Raw genomic sequence first — 14,307 nt, 5'->3', positions numbered from 1 at the left:
CATACTTTCTGTTTCTGTTACGCATGCGTGTGACTGTAGCATTGCTAAGGTAGCAGCATTTGTTTTTAAACATGACTGAGAAAGCAGGAGAAGTGGATTTAACTGGTGCCAAGCAGAACACGGGTGTGTGGCTTGTAAAGGTGCGTATTTATTGTTTTTAAACGATAGCTCATTGCGTTATAGGATACCTTTTAGACTTAAACGCAGCTAGGGCTAACAATAAGTAATGTAGCTTAGCCTCTTAAGCTACGATCGAATGTAACGGGCTGTTGTAGCTAATAACTCATTCACTTAATGATAGCTTTCTATGTAAAACTGCTCATATCCACTCATCACAATATTATGTGTATTCCCAACATGCAATAATGTATTGAGTTGACCAGAGACCATCGTTTGGCAATACAACAGGTGTAAACAAAAAGTAATAACAGAGAAAAACGTCTCATTATGCAGCTTAGGTTTAAGAAAACATGCATGGAGAGAATTTACTGTTTTTTCAAATATTTTTAAATATTTGTCCTAATGCAGATACTGTAATATAGATACATTGTTTCAAAGTTAACGACAATGTGAATAAGTGATGCACACACGGTATCAACACTCAGCTTGGTTTGGTATTCCTTCATTACAATGAAAAAGAGAACGCTTTTGTATTTGTCGAATTAACTAAAGGGCCCATCGCCCAGTTGTGAAAGCAGCCCTTATAAAATATACTGTGTTTTTTCATGCAGGTGCCCAAGTACCTCTCTGCGCAATGGGCAAAAGCGACCGGCAGAGGAGATGTCGGGAAACTGCGAATCTGCAAGTATGTAAAGAGGTTTATGTGTCTGAGTTTCAATCATGTGATGTTAGTGCACAACATGTCAATAACGGTCAATAACTTACGTTTTAAACCTAAATTAAAACTGAGTGTGTACTGATAAACGGTGTAGTGTGAACGAGACCGTTTTATGCAGTGTTTTTGTTATTTTTTCTAATGCAGTGGAAACTGTTATTTTTGCAAATCAATTCATTCTTATTTTGCTATATTTTTTTCTAAAAGGAAAGGAAACCAAGGAAAACCAGAGGTAAGTGATGTCTGAAAGAAGTGCAATGTGTTTTGGTGATGGACAGCTGCCACATGCAGTGCATTGTACAAATCAAGATCGGATAAAAGTCTCTGACTTTGCTCATCATTCTACATGTACAGTCAAGCATAGAGATAGACAGCTTTAGAGCAATATGTATGACACATGTTTATCCAGATTGAGGGCTACTTGGATGGGTCACAGGCAGCAGAAACGCAGATGTAACATAAGTAGCTGGTTATTAGGGTTGAGAATAAAATGAGAGTATGTGTGCTTGTGCTGTTAAACTGCTGATCTGGACGCAGGGAAATGGCTGTAACATCATCAGGAGGAAAGATAAAAGGGCTGAGAGAAGTACATGTGGATGATGAAACTGCTGTTCACAGGTGTCCTTTACTTTAAATGAAGAGCTGACTGTGATTGACGGTATAGAGGATAAGACGGTGTCTGCACCTCGCGATCATCCGTTCACCATGCAGTCAGTGGGGGGGCAGACGCTGGCGGTCTTCACAGAGAATTCCTCAGGTGAGTTTCTGTTTTCCTTTTTCTAGCCGAGCTAAAGGATGCCAAGCGTTTGCTTTGAGTGCATCTGCTGGAAGATGATACCCCTGTAAAATCGGCACGTTTAATCTTCTGTGATTTATGGTGATTGTTTGTAGGCCCACAGGTAAGTTCTGTGTGATCAGGTGGTGGCGCACATCCTGCTAACCTTTTCCACAGCTTGCTGTCTTGTTGCACAGTTTTTCTCTTGCCTGCCATGCTTGTGTCTGTGCTGTGAACTCTCTCCAGGTTCTTCCTAGAGTGTTAACCAAAGTCCTACAAAAAACACTCAATGAAAAACAAAAGAGCTGGTCTGTTGGAAGTGTGTTTTCATCCGGTCTTATCTGTGTTTGTGTCTCTGTGTATACAGGAATTTTAGTTTCAGTTGTTGATCTTCTGTCTTCATTTGTTTGTGGTTAGACCTTTTCAGTCCACTGCCAATCACCTCAGCAGATTTGGGTATTTGATCCGGCACAATGGCCCCATTTGGAATTAATTTAACATAGTGTAGATCAACATTAACACAAATCATTGCTGAATTTGGAGTTGCTTTACTTTGTGCATGGGTTTGTTTGGTTTGGTTTGAACCAGCCTTGTCTGCTCCCTGAATGTAATATAAGTGTTTTGTTGCTTTGGGTGCTGGTGAGCTTGTGCTACTGTGCTTTCTTTGGGATAGCATCAGTGTGTGAGTGTGTTTGTATTTTAGGGCTGCACAGTTGAAATTGTTTATAGGTTCTTTAGTACAACTTGATTTGGAACTTTATTTTCAAGATACACCTGTCTAATAAGGCAGCTGCTAAAAGTTGGACAACATATGTCATCAAATTAAATTCAGTAGATTAACATTAAAGACAAAAGGAGAGAGACAATCACTGCTGCGTTGAAAAATAATGCAGTAAAGTGCTAACTATTGCCTTATGGGGGAGTGCTTTGATAACTTAGTCACATTTTAGTTTGAAAGTATTCAGTTTTCAAAGTAAAGGTGAAGTATTTGTGCAGCTCTGTCATGTATGTGAAGCACAGCAAATCTGTGCTAGATTTTTGTGAGAGCATGCTTGCTTTGCTGATGCGCACGCCTGTGAACTCATCGGATTAGGGCGAGAAGCTCTGCGTGATTTTGTGTGCGACTTGACGCTGGGTGTGGTTCTTGTTGTTCGATCCCCTCCTTCCTTCGTCTCCCATCCCCTGTATTATCATGTTTACCATCCTCCCTCCCTTCCTGTAGGCCAGTCAGAAGAAAGATCTGATGGCAGCAGCTCAGTTGCGTGGGCGGGGGCAGGTCCAGGTGAGTCCTCCGTTTCGCCAGCGAGTGACATGGTTGCACCACTGGGAATCAGACACACTGAGTGCCCATATACATGCTTTGGAAGACGCATGTATCGGTGCCAAGACTGTGAACACATTGTCCTCATTTAGAGGCCAGTTTTCCCCCGAAGCAACACACAGGCCTCTTTTTAATTTTGGGCACAAATGTGAAATGCATATCATATGAAGCTCACGCACTTTATATGCACTGTTTCTACTGGAGATGGAACATGGAAAAGAGAGTCTGTGGCAATTGAGAAGAGTGTTACTGGCTTGTGGTGTTGGTTTCAAAGCCAGTGTCGTCGTGCCATTGTTTTGGCAAAGAGAAATCATATCTGAGTCTTTCTAAATCTTAGTTCAGATCTACTGTAGGTACTTAAACAATCAGTTCGATACTGATTGAATACTTTCATTGGAATAAATCTTTCCTCTGGCTCAGACATTCAGTAAGTAAGCCACGATGCGGATGACTTTTGTAGATAACTTCAAGGACTTGGAAGGCACAGCCTGACCTCAATACTGAGCCAGGAGCCAGCCCATGTGACTGGTGTGGAAATAGCCTTGGAAAAAGTGGGAAACTAAGTGATTGTATTCATTTTTCTTTCTTGTCTAGACAAAATTACACTGAATTGGGAAAATCTTTGGTTGAGTAAAGAAAGCCGTTGACAATACAATGCTTTGATTTGATGTAAAGCGTCTTTGAGCATAAGGAATAGCGCTATATAAATTCCATGTATTATTATTATTATTATTATTATTATTATTGTGGGTTGAATAATAGTAATGGCAGAGAAACAGAGTTTATGTGTGTCCTAGGATGTTTGTTGTAGTCACTTTTGAAAAGTCAAGATTACTTTTCATTACTGCAACTTATTCTTTGAACTTAAGGAGAGACCCATTACCCATTCACTGTCTGTGTTCATCACTTTTCTCTTACACACATGGAACTGATCACCCTTCCTTACTTATTAATAAGTACATTATGCACGTTTTTATTCAGGTGTTAATGAACTGTCCTCTTTTTCAGATAAAATAGCCTTGGAGGGAGTGGTGGTGCAGAGAGCAGAGTGTAGAACTGCTGTGAGTGAAAACTATATGAAGCTGAAGAGGTGAGCTTTTTTGAAAGGATGTCTACACACGTTGTTAATTAGTTAGCTAAAAACTTGAACCTGGATTTCAATTGGAATGTTAGACACAAATATTTTGATTTGTATTTTATGTCGAGAAATTTGAAAGAGGACCTATCATGCAAAATGCACTTTTGTATGTCTTTTATACATAAATATGTGTCCCCGGTGTGTCAGGGAACTCACGCAGCGTCAGAAAATAAAACCCTCTCTCTTTTCATCCGTACCCAAATCTCTAAAAACGGGGGTACAACGGAGCTGATCCAGATTTGCGTCCGATATGACGTCGACAATGCAGACCCACAGCACTATCAGAAACGTTGCTATCAGAAACAATGCCCGACTGTTTTGGACGTAATATGGTCGGTGTTTACATTAGCATCGCTAACACTCAGAGCTAACCTATACTGGAGAGCATGTGTGTGAAGAAGCTGGATATAAAAAGGAACTCACCTTGTGGTATAACCGGCAAGAGAGAAAGCCTTTGAGCTCCATACTGTTTCAGAAATAATCCATGATAATCCATGATACAGCGTTTCATCACGGCAGTATCTGCCGGTAGAATCTCCCGCATGAGCAGGCATAGGCTCCGCCCCTCTTTTTTTTTTTTAAAGCTTTATACCCAGAATCAGCACTTTTGAAACAAAAGTGAAATAGAGGGATATGAGGCATGGCTAGAATTGGTGATCTGTTTGGTATTTTGAGCAAAACACTTCATAGACATGTTTTTTAAATATCTGAGACCTATGCTAATGCCTAAAAATAGTGTGATAGGTGACCTTTAATGTCATTGCTTTATGTTTGTTGCATGTTAGATCAAAGTTACGTCTCTCCATATATTATCTCATTTGGGTGGTTGACTTGGAATAAAACCCTGTATGATTACAAAATGAACACTAGAACCAATGTATTATTTATAAAATAAAATAAATGTTTAAAAGATGCTGAAGATCACATAAGTTAGTAGGAATTGCAGTTGGTTACATTGAACTACATCGACCTGGTGTTTGTAATTTTTCCAGGTGAATAAGTGTGGATGGTATGTCATGCAGTGATCATCATGGTTTTTAACAGGTTACAACTTGAAGAGTTGGCCAAGCCAGTCAGGCTGTCCCAGCAGTTGGAGAAAGCGGTCACCAGCAACTATAAACCTGTGGCCAACCATACCTACAATGTAAGACTGATTATTAAACTACTCAATTTGTTTTGGCACGTTCCATAAAATGTGTAGCTTGCAATTTATTGGTGCAATATGAACTATCCACTATATCTTTAAAAGCACATTCTGCAAAGCATATTGTTTGGTAATGACCTTAGGGATGATCTGCCTATGTCAAGCTAAGCTCCCTTCCACATTTTTTGTCTATAGAATATAGTAATTAATAGACTTTACACATAGGAACGCATTTTATTTCCTTAAGTAATTAAATGTGTCCTGTTTATAGTAGTCATGACATGCAAATGCATTGATATGGTTTCTGACCTCTGTCTGTTTAACCTTTCGTTACAGCTTGAGTATGACCGGAAAAAGAAGGAAGAGGGCAAGAGGGCCAGACTGGACAAACAGCAGGTGTTGGACATGTTGTTTTCTGCTTTTGAAAAGCACCAGTTCTACAACATCAAAGACCTGGTGGATATCACCAAACAGCCTGTGGTAAGACTTTAGGGCAACATGGGGGCTTCTTTTTTAGCACGCTGTTTGAATGATTTTCAGTGCTGTTAAATCACGAAGAAGCACATCTGGTTCATTAGATGTGTTATTCCATGGGTTGTTTATCAGCCATGATCTGAATCAATATTTCTCCATAGCCAAGTACTCTTAATATGCTAATGTTGCTGTTTTACCACAGTCCACCATAGAGTTGGATAATAGAATGATACACTTGTTTGAAATGTTTGCTTACTGTTTTGAAATAGCTGATTATCGACATGCTATCCCCTTTTTTTTAATAATGCTTTATTCACATTGAATTAGAGCATTGTATTAATCTTTTCTCATACTTGATCTGTTTCCTCTCCCAGACTTACTTGAAGGAAATCTTGCGTGACATTGGCGTTTACAATGTGAAGGGAACACACAAGAATACCTGGGAGCTCAAACCAGAATACCGACATTATCAAGACGATGAAAAGACTGACGAATAGTTTCTGACCCTCCCAAGGCCGATGCACCACGTTTTTATTTCCCAGACGAGGCCTTGGCTGGACCTTGGTGTTCTCTTCTAATTTTTCTCCTATCAAGTCTCAGAACACACTGGATGCTGTGATCCTGCAAAGTTAATGTTTTACAGGAAGAGATTGTATCTTGGTATTATATAGGAGACTAGAAGGGGCATTTGGATAATGTTTGAGCGTCTCTTCCTGATGTAGTTTGTCACAGCTCCAGCACACCCTTGAGGTAATGGCCTCTGATATTTTATAAAGCAAGAAATTAATTTAACTCTGGTTAGCAAGTTTACAATGTTACAAAACTCTTTAGAGGTAAGAGGTTTATAAGAAAAGGATGTGACTGATTCTTTATCTAGACATTTGAGTTAAATATTTTTAAAAGATTGCTGTTATTCTACATTTGTGCTTGACGTCTTTGCCTGTCTTATCTGTAATTTTAAAGTTTTACATATGACAAATACAATAAATGTGTTTTTAATAGAAAATCTTACTTTGTACAAGAAGTTCATCAAGCATACCACCTTGCCCAAGAACACCTCTACAGCAACTAAATAGTGGAACAACCATAAAAACACTTTAGTCAAATCGTCTGGAGGAAACCAAAATGTGACCTTTACTGCAACTTGTGGCTACACATGTAATCAAATGTTATAGGGGTATTCAACGAGGTCCCGTTAGAGAAAATCTCCCCATGCAAAGGTCCGGAACATCAAAATGTCTAAGTTGCTTTATGAATTAGTGTGATATATATCAAATAAAGAAAGTACAATTCAAAAACAACTATTTATTGTCTATTAACATTGAACTATACAGATATACAGTAAATACTGTGGATATGTGTAATGTTCCTCTCTGGCGGCATTTAAAATGAAATAGAGAAAATAAATAAAATAGATTTTGAAAATATGTGCATCTTAAAAGTGCTTAATTGTAGATAAATAAAATAAAGTGTAGCAGCAGCTTGAGTTTTTCTTTGTTAACCGTTTCACATCATGACTTAACAGTTTCAGACGATTATAGAACAATATCAGTCTTTAAACATCATAACAATTGAACCGTTTTAAAGTTTCTCTTTCTTTCCCTCACTCACTTTGTTTAAATTCAGTGCGAGAATTGAGCTTGAGCTTGTCCTGCCAGGAGTTTGTAAATCTGGGCTGAAATGGTGTCAGGGCCATTCTCATACACATGCAGGTGCTCATTGGTTACAGTGATGCAAACACAGGTATGGTGAAAAAAGAGAGAACTATTCGAAGCAGGAAAAAAACAGCGTAATATACCATCTGACAAAGGCCTGTGCTATAATGCTTCAATTAACTGGCTATTCTTTATAATATACTCAGATCAATAGGAGACAGAGATGTTAAGTTATAAATCAAGGGTTTTTATTATTATTTACAGCAGGGGTGGGGAACCTTTTTCCTTTCAATTTTTACAACATCCTCCGAGGGTCGTACAAATGATTGAACTCAACCTCTGCTTAAAAAAACTAAAATCACAGCCCATTCATTTGGCCTTTCTTTCATGCTGTGCAAAGAAAAAGCAACCAATCCAGATATCTTATGATGACTCACGTATGCATGCACGTGCATGGTTGTGGCATGACCACCAAAACAAATATATGTACACAAGATGTGTGCAAATGTATTTAGTATCCTATCTATGTGAACATGATTTAAGTGGGGGGGGGGGGACACCTAACCTCCTCTAGGGGGGTCCGGGGGCATGCCCCCCCGGGAAGATTTGTTTTTTAAATATTGTTAAAAGCATCAATCTGGTGCACTTTGAGAGCAACATGAGGAGATCTATGGATACATCTTTCAATGCCCATATGAAACAGAACTGTACGCAGATTTTTCTTTTTGGATATTTTACAAATCACTCCCCTTTTAAACTGTATTCTTGTTATTTTTTTAACACATTTGTTGTTACTGTCATAGTATTTTATACCTGTTTTTCATTTAGTCTCTACTGTCTCATTAATAACTAATGATCATATCAAGGTGTGCCTTAACCTCACTGAGCTGAGGTTATTTGAGCCTCTCAGGAGAGAGCTCTCTTCCACCTGGTTGTAGAAAAGCTCTTTAAATCCGTTAGCATAGATAGCTAACCAGATGCTAATAACAACAGATCGCCACTGTGCTTACAACTAAAGACACAGCCACGAAAACACTGCGGCATGTGTACTGCTCCTTATGGGTACTGCAATATTTGAAGGGCTAGAGCGGCGTTCCGGTGCTCTCTGTCAGCACTCCTTTCAGACGAGACATATACCACGTGAAGACCATAGCCGCGTTCACACTGCGGTACTTTTCCCACAAAGGTTCATGCGAACTTAGTTCATGATCGCGTTCACACCAAAAAGAGCCGGTACTAAAAGTAGTTCATGCGAACCTTTTTACCCCCTTGAAAGTCCCTGCTCTGAGCGGCTCTTTTTTGAGAAAAGAGCTATATTCCTGATTGGCTGGGCGAATTGCAAACCACGCCCCGTAAAACTCCCAAAAAGTTTTGTGAAGCCTCCATTTTATTATCCTCGCATTAGCATTATTAGCATTAGCTAGTGATGGCAAAATGAAGCTTTGAATGAAGCTTCGAACCACTTGGACAATTGTGTCGGAAATAGGTTCATTTCTCGAAGCTTCAGTTACAGCGACCTCTCCTGGCGAAGTGCAAGTCTGCAGTGGGTTTAACGTATCTTTGCCTTGAAAAATATTCGATGCACACACACACACACACACACACACACACACACACACACACACACACACACACACACACACACACACACACACACACACACACGAAGACTGAATATCATGTTCTGTTTGCAATTAAAGATTGATAATTGTGTGTATTGGGTTATTGAGAAGAGACTAGAGAGTGCTGGACCTTTTTTTGGGCTGAGAGGGCCTTTTATCAGTTATTAAAGTATTTAAAGTTGAAAAGCAATGATTAAAAGTTTAACTATTCCGGGCTTTGAACCAGCTGCGCGGAGGACATCGCCGCACCCTGGCCGCTGGCTCTATCCACTGGGCTATCTATTCCTTAGACCATTGAAGTGTTTTTAATTTTATATTACTCATTTTCTTTTTGTTCACAGCTTCTCCATATTTCGAAGTGTTTCACGAGCCATAACGACCTATCTTTCTTCCTGGCTTGCTCTATAATGATCCAATGCAATGCCAACAACAACTCAACAGCAACAACAACCCACACATTGCGCATTGTTTAGAGCGGTTATAAAGTGTTGAAGCGCTCACATTTGAAACGGTTTCAACCTGTCACCTGTCAGAATCGAGACGAGGCAGTGCATCGAATCACCTGATTGGACGGCAAACCAGTAAGTTGATTCATTCAGGAAATGAAGCAGTTGCTGGTTCGGACGTCACATGTCACGTGACTTGAAGCAGTTGCTGCTTCGGACGTCACATGTCACGTGATTTGAAGCAAGCTTCGAAGCACTGCTTCTATGGAATAGGAAGTCCAGGGTTGAAGCTCCGTTCGAAGCATCAGTGTCAAACTGCCATCACTAGCATTAGCCCAGCGCAGAAACGCACAGAGACTAATTTATGGCAACACAAAATAAAACATGGGAGCGGTGGAGATGAGGAGGTGTCGGTGTTCTGGCGATTTACTCGGAAGGCTTCAGTAGAAGCTGCTGGGAGTCCCAGCAGCTTCTACTGAAGCCAGACCCCAACTCCGGGGACTTCCGGCCGGGAACTTTGGGCGGCAGTATACGCCGTGAAGTGGTTTGCGGACTGCCAGTAAACCCAAAGCAGAAGAAGAAGAAGTGACGTCAGCGGCTTCATTTGTCTAATCCACCCCCAGGGACTTTTTCTGGTGTGAACGCGATCTGTACTTAGTTCATGCGAACTAAAGAGTTCGCATGAACTAAGGGTGTGTTCACACCTAATAGTCCGCTCTCTGGTGTGCACCAGACCACAGTTTGTTACATTGTTTCATTTTTCAGAAGGTTCGGTTTGCGTTCACACTGGCAAAAACTCAAAGGGACTATAAACTTTAAACACAAGTCATGTGCACGGAAATGCTGTTCAACCATTGGTCAGACATTAAGGGGGTACAAACGCAAATCCCGGACATTTCTAGCGGAGCCTCCGCCATGGAGCATCGGCACTTTCGGCAGGTTATTCTCATGCTGCTGTTAGTCTGGCGATCAACAGACATGATTATATAATCAAAAAACGTCCGTTAAAAAACATTATTACATGGCTTTGTTGAATACTCGATTCTGATTGGTCAATTCAAAACACGTGACACGTTTTTAATCCAGAACAGACAGACCGCTGTCAAGGATTTATTGACCGTTGATAAGGACGCTCACATCTGCACAAAGAAGTCTGTTCGATTTAACTGTATACAGTTTGGCTGAAACTAACTGACGAGACAAGAGCGACAAGAAAACAGCGGAGAAGTAACGGGCAGAAACCCTCCTTTTTACGCAGCGGTCCAGACATAGGTCAGACGGCGACACATATTCAGTTGCCAGTTACTTTGGCATTAGGGCAGGGATATCTAGATACTTCCCAAGGTTTGACATAATGAATTGTGCTACTATTAAAGCAAGCAACGATTTTTTCAAATCTGTAATCAAAAAGTTCCTCAAAAACGCTATCGAAGCAGTTCCTGCCGTTGCTACGTTAGTTCAAACAGTAACAACGGACTATTTTTCTTAGCGGATGCATGTACATTTAAATACAATTATTTTTTAAATCAATAAAATAATTTTCTAAATCCACAAAAGCATTTCAATTAATATTGTGAGTCATGTCGTTACTTTGTTGAGAATGTGGCCATGTAATAAGCGGCATAATGTGCAGCAGCGCGGTCATTATGGGGAAAAGAACACCTTCATGCCGATCTAGATCCCTCCGCTTCACGTCGGGCTCCTGATCAGCATGTCGGTGTTCTTTTCCTGTTTATCCATGAGAGACGTCTTGCAGAGGAGGGGCGTTTCACCGACGACAGGTGTTCTAACTTTTATGTAGCTGACGGAGAATTTTTACTTTACACGATACTGTTCAACACTTAATTCTGCTTTACTCTTTAACTAAACAACCGCGGATGTCTTGAAAGACTCTTTCGCTAAAGATTTTTGAAGATATCCGCGTTCTTGTGACACGTACATACTGCGCTTCCTATGTTTTGGTGCGGACTGCGTTCACACCAGCAATGCACCGCTCCAGAGTTCGCAAGCAAGCGCTCCGCGACCACCTATTTTAGCGGACCAGAGTCCGGTTGTTTAGTTCACTTAAGAGGTCTCGGACTGCGTTCACACCGACCCAAATGAACCGCAACAAGCGGCTAAACGCACCAGGGTTCGATTCAACCGGACTATACAAGGCAGGTGTGAACGCACCCTAAATTCGCATGAACCTTTGTGGGAAAAGTACCGCAGTGTGAACGCGGCTCATGGTGAAGACACGTTACGCTCGTGTTGTGTTCAAGGAACCTGTCCTTGGCCAGGAAAAACAGGTACTCGCTTGTTTAATTATTTTTGCGGTCTAAATTTCTTCTTCTTTTTTGAAGTGAGAAGTTGTCCGTCAGTCGGACTGACGGACGGACTCCCCCCCACCGCCAAAACGAAAACTCTTCGGTTCTCCACGAATTACACAAGTCACCCAATCAGCGTTAAAAAAGCGGGAGGCGCCGAAAAATCCCCTATTTGATTATAGCACCGGGTCCGTATTGGTCGGCCTCTGGGTCCGGATCCGGACCGCGGTCCGCCTGTTGCCGACCCCATCATAACCAAGGCAACATCATTTGTTCTGCATTAAGATGGACAGTATTCAAATCTGACAGTTATGATGGCTTCAGGTGTAATCAAAAGGCTTAAAAGACCCTTATTATACTGTTTTACATCAATATATTATAGGTCTCATGTATACAAATATGTCTCTGAAGTGTTTGGCTCGAAATACCAAACAGATCATACTTTGTAGCATCCCATAATCCCCTCTGTTTCAGCACCGTTTCAAAAGTGCTGAGTCGGTCTTCTTTAGGCAAAGCACATTTATTTATATAGCACCTTTCAACACAAGGCAATTCAAAGTGCTTTACAAAAATGAAAGACATTACAGTTTTTCTCGATTGCTAACACACTTTTTTTTTTTAATTGCTCAGTTTCTCAGAACACTAAACACAATTCACAAAACCACACACCCAAAGTGCAAAACACCTCATTTCTCCTGCTAAATGAAGAACTGCACTCAAAACTACATAAACACTTACCAAATGCAAACTTTAGCACCAAATATAACACACTTCATTCATAATACTAGATGGTTTGACCACCCAACTACACACTGCTGAGCATCATCTAAAGCACTTCCATCTGTTATGGGCTATGAGAGAAAGATTGCTTGAGTTTACAGCAATACAGTAAAGGAAGAATACAAATGAGTTGTTGAAAGAAATCACATTTTATTCAAAGATAACATTGTGCAACATGCATCTCAGCACATAGCTACTATGCTTCGGATCTCTCTAAGTGTGATGCATTGTTTGCCAAAACCCAGTTAGTAACTGCTGCTTCCTGTGCCTCATCGAACATCCTTAGCCTTCCACCTCTTTGTTTCTCAGTCCTTCAGATAAACAAAAACGATATAGTAGTCGGTCAGTGTCTGTTGCATAAAAGTAAGTATACCACAGTACATTGTGCAGGATTTGTGTACAGTTATAGTATGCAACATGCCAACATTTCAATTACAGTAATGAAGTAAATACGTTTCACACAACAGATATAAGCACTGATATATCATGAATTATGCAGAGCTGCAAACTGGTAACTAACCTGTTTTCAAGTCTAAGTGTCCGGATTACAGAGGCGACGGTACATCGGCTTAGATTAGGCTGAACCCTCCGTCCAGCCTCTCTCATTGTCAAACCATGGTTGATAACATTTCATTTCATTAGAGAGTACTCTTCCTCCTCCTCTCCTCTTCCTCTTGCTTCCATGTTGGCTTCCATTGTTGCTGTAAGAAAGTACTCACTGTGGTCAGGGGCGCCGCCAGGGATTTTGGGCCCCATGAAAAGACATCACATTGGTTACTTAAGCATTGTTTTCTTAATGTTCTAAAATTGTTTGGGCCCCTGTCAGTCCCGGGCCCTTAGAATCGTCCTAACTTTTCACCCCCTTACGGCGCCCCTGCCTGTGGTCTTTTTATAGTGCTAACATCCTGATTGATGAGCCAACAATTATGCTACCAGGTGTTTGGTCAGGTGGAACGTGTTTCTTGATCATTGGTCCATGTGTGAGGCATTTTGAATATCAGTGTTTTAAACCTGCTAACACGTGACTTTATGTCAGATTCCTGTGTCTTACGTGGAGAAACGTGTGCAGTGGTTTGCAAAAAGTGCCATGTTGATTTGCAAATTGTGTGAAAAGCTGAAAACGTTTTTGGAGATTTGAGCCGAGGTTTTGCTCTTTGAGTGTCAGTTAAAATAATTGTGCTTTATGTAGAATTTCAGTGTGTTAGCAATCGAGACAAACTGTAAGAAATGGCATTTAAAAACAGTAAAAAAAAAGCAAAGATAATAAAATGAACAAAACTAAATATACATAGATAAAAGTTACAGTGCAGTTTAAGATATGAATAGTTAACAAATATGAAAGTCTTTAGTTTGGATTTAAAAGTAGTCAGAGTTGCAGCGGACCGACAGGTTTCTGGGAGTTTGTTCCAGATATTTGGAGCATAATAACTGAACGCTGCTTCTCCATGTTTAGTTCTGTCTGGGGACAGAAAGCTGACCAGTCCCTGAAGACCTGAGAGATCTGGATGGTTCATAATTTAGCAGGTCAGAAATGTAATTTGGGCCTAAACCATTCAGTGCTTTATAAACCAGCAGCAGTATTTTTAAAAAAAATTATTTGACACAGGAAGCCAGTGTAAAGACTTCAGAACTGGAGTGATCCACTTTCTTAGTGTTAGTGAGGACTCAAGCAGCGGCGTTCTGAATCAGCTGAAACGTTTTAATATGCATTAGTCAGAGACTAATTATAGTAGTCTACTGAAGATAAAAGCATGGACTAGTTTTTCCAAATCCTGCTGTGACATTAGTCTTTTAATCCTAGATCTATTCTT

General features: G+C 40.4%; 1 protein-coding gene across 3 annotated transcripts; it reads left to right on the top strand.

Moving 5' to 3' along the window:
• On the top strand, positions 1–6,977 carry LOC117465891 (general transcription factor IIF subunit 2-like). 3 transcript variants are annotated; one of them, XM_034108969.2, is made up of 10 exons: positions 1–140; positions 732–805; positions 1,043–1,067; positions 1,454–1,592; positions 2,028–2,066; positions 2,833–2,892; positions 3,940–4,021; positions 5,114–5,213; positions 5,550–5,693; positions 6,062–6,977. In XM_034108969.2, exons 1-10 carry the CDS (start codon positions 72–74, stop codon positions 6,182–6,184), a joined length of 855 nt encoding a protein of 284 aa, XP_033964860.1. In that variant the 5' UTR covers positions 1–71; the 3' UTR covers positions 6,185–6,977. The 3 variants fall into 3 exon arrangements, with proteins under 3 accessions (XP_033964860.1, XP_033964871.1, XP_033964880.1); XM_034108980.2 differs by lacking the exon at positions 2,028–2,066 and having other exon boundaries at positions 2–140; positions 6,062–6,976; XM_034108989.2 differs by lacking the exons at positions 2,028–2,066; positions 2,833–2,892 and having other exon boundaries at positions 2–140; positions 6,062–6,976.
• Positions 6,978–14,307: the final 7,330 nt, after the last annotated feature.

The sequence above is a fragment of the Pseudochaenichthys georgianus genome, chromosome 3 (assembly GCF_902827115.2).
Source record: "Pseudochaenichthys georgianus chromosome 3, fPseGeo1.2, whole genome shotgun sequence".
NCBI lineage: Eukaryota > Metazoa > Chordata > Actinopteri > Perciformes > Channichthyidae > Pseudochaenichthys > Pseudochaenichthys georgianus.
Note: the sequence above shows the minus strand (reverse complement) of the source record. Positions and strands in the feature narration are given on the sequence as shown.